At 26.6% G+C, this 2,181-nt stretch overlaps 1 protein-coding gene across 1 annotated transcript; it reads right to left on the reverse strand.

The window, feature by feature from the left end:
* Positions 1 to 244: 244 nt before the first annotated feature.
* On the reverse strand, positions 245 to 1,893 carry LOC126845196 (uncharacterized). The gene is made up of 4 exons (XM_050583798.1): positions 1,819 to 1,893; positions 1,538 to 1,567; positions 1,051 to 1,137; positions 245 to 736 (listed from the first exon to the last, which is right to left on the reverse strand). Exons 1-4 carry the CDS (start codon positions 1,844 to 1,846, stop codon positions 477 to 479), a joined length of 405 nt encoding a protein of 134 aa, XP_050439755.1. The 5' UTR covers positions 1,847 to 1,893; the 3' UTR covers positions 245 to 476.
* Positions 1,894 to 2,181: the final 288 nt, after the last annotated feature.

Raw genomic sequence — 2,181 nt, forward strand, 5'->3', positions numbered from 1 at the left:
TCAACATTAGAACTCAATTCAGATAATGTTACCTCTATCGTCCAATCTTTATATATTAACCATTAAGATGAATTATCTATCAGAAATATAAACGATGAACCTGTCACCCAAATTTGCACAGTCATTTAATAAAGGTAGAAATATAAGGAAAGGATTTAGAAGCAGTAATAAATAGTTGAAATAGATTAGATGAAAAAATACAACTTTACTTATTCGGTAATTATTTATTTTTTTGATAGACCTGACATGATACAGAAATAGGCTTATAGCATTACGTACTTACTGTACAGAAAATGTATTATGTGAAATATATTATTGAAAAAATCCTAAGACGGTTGTTTATCCGTCAGCTTAAATATATGTATACTATTTTTAAATTTCTGATTTTATAGTGTATATAGTGATAATAATATGATAATCTATAATATATTATGTAAAGAACAGAATACAGGTGTCAGTGTTTTTCAGACATTTGGTTAGGATGTGGGTTGAGCTTGTGGACGTCCACGTTGTAAGTATACCTCGAGTTTATGGACTCGGTCATTTGAGCTTAAAACTGACCATGTAGCATCGATTTTCCTGATTTTCTTTTCGATACAATCACATGTTTCTAAGGTACATGTACGGCTAGTTGAGTCAATGTTAACTTGGCTTATGTATGTTTCTGGATATTGTGTACTCCAGTACATTCCAAGCAAACGACAATTGGGTAACGATATAACATCCTGCTCAGATCCTGATAAAAAATTTGAAACATTTCTTTTTTAATTTGCTAATATTAGCTTATTAGTTACTAATTATCCTTACAGTACAAAAAATAACAATTTTATTTGTTAATACGAAGTCGTAAAATATAATTCAATAAGCATGGTGTCGTATTGAACAGCCATGATATTTGTATTACATGAAAGTACGTGTAAGTAGTTATAATTTATTTAGTTAATTGTTAAAATCTAAAATAAGTTGTATCCTTGTCCTATTATATAATTTAAATATATAAAAATATATTAATAGAGTTCAAAAACCATACAACTCCATAATAATATTTACCTATTATACGACGTCTGATTATACTTTTTAAAGACCAAGCAACAAAGTCTCTTCTCATGTTTGCAAGGTTTTCCAATTTTTCCTCAACTATGACAATAATTATTAAAAGACCGTGTTGAGGAGACATAATTAATTTTTATTTTTTTTATTTTATTATTTCCCTCGGCGGCAAAGGCCATTGGGTTACGAGACATAATTAAGATAAATAATATAATGTTCACTAATTGTGATACAACTAACTTTTTGTACAACCACATATTATTGTTGAACCTCAACAAATGTACTCTTTCTACACTTCAAATCCCAAAGAATTTATTACTTATTAACACTGTAGTCTCACTTTCTCTCCCTCTTTCCTCAAAAAAAAAAGTTGAATTTATTATAATTGTTTTCTGACATAAAAAATTAAATAAACAAAATTAAGCAAAGATCAACTCTAAAACAAGCTTTAAAGGCTATTTATAAATATCAAACCAATCGTACATACCACCCAAATAATCTCCTGACATATTAATTCCTGTAACAAACACATCAAACATCAAATTATTATGCAGTTAATAAGTCCCGGTTAATATATTTTATACATAACATTCACTCTATAACTTAGGTTAATTAGATCAATATTAATCAATGCAAAATATTATCGATAAATGAAAATTTATATCATATAACGATTTAAATTTTATTTCGAATGATTCTTAAAATGTTAAACATGAAACATACATAGTTCTTTTTTTAATTTAAAAATACATTCTTTTTTATATTTACCTAATTTTTTCTCTAGGTCTTGAAGCATTTTTTCGAGTAAATCATTGGCTTCTAAAATTTAAAACAAAATACATTTTAATGTACCAACATATATTTTATTATTGAAACCGATATATCATATTGGTATTTGTCAATAGGTACATATTGTTATTCTCAAAGTAATTATAAATAATAAATATGCAATAAGTATAATAAATATAATATATAAAAAAAGGTTTTTATTTTGCATTAGGTGAACTGGAGGTTCTGAAATTAATACAAAAATCTTGTGTGCATAAAGAATATCAAATAACTGTTAGGAAACGCTTCCATAGAGTACAATGAAATGTATTACCTGTCCTTTCCAAGAGAATGTTCTTTTTG

Source organism: Adelges cooleyi, unplaced genomic scaffold (genome assembly GCF_023614345.1).
Source record: "Adelges cooleyi isolate 19-005CV unplaced genomic scaffold, UGA_ACOO_1.1 ACOO_flye_CR_arks_rails_tigmint_CR_PRNA_708, whole genome shotgun sequence".
NCBI classification, from domain to species: Eukaryota; Metazoa; Arthropoda; class Insecta; order Hemiptera; family Adelgidae; genus Adelges; species Adelges cooleyi.

Excerpts from the sequence above, each read along its gene's own strand:
- LOC126845196 (XM_050583798.1), bottom strand. The coding sequence starts at position 1,846 with ATGCTTCAAGACCTAGAGAAAAAATTAG. Across the intron at positions 1,568-1,818 it reads AGACCTAGAGAAAAAATTAG|GAATTAATATGTCAGGAGAT; the intron begins GTAAATATAAAA and ends TGTTTGTTACAG. Across the intron at positions 1,138-1,537 it reads GTCAGGAGATTATTTGGGTG|TTGAGGAAAAATTGGAAAAC; the intron begins GTATGTACGATT and ends TTATTGTCATAG.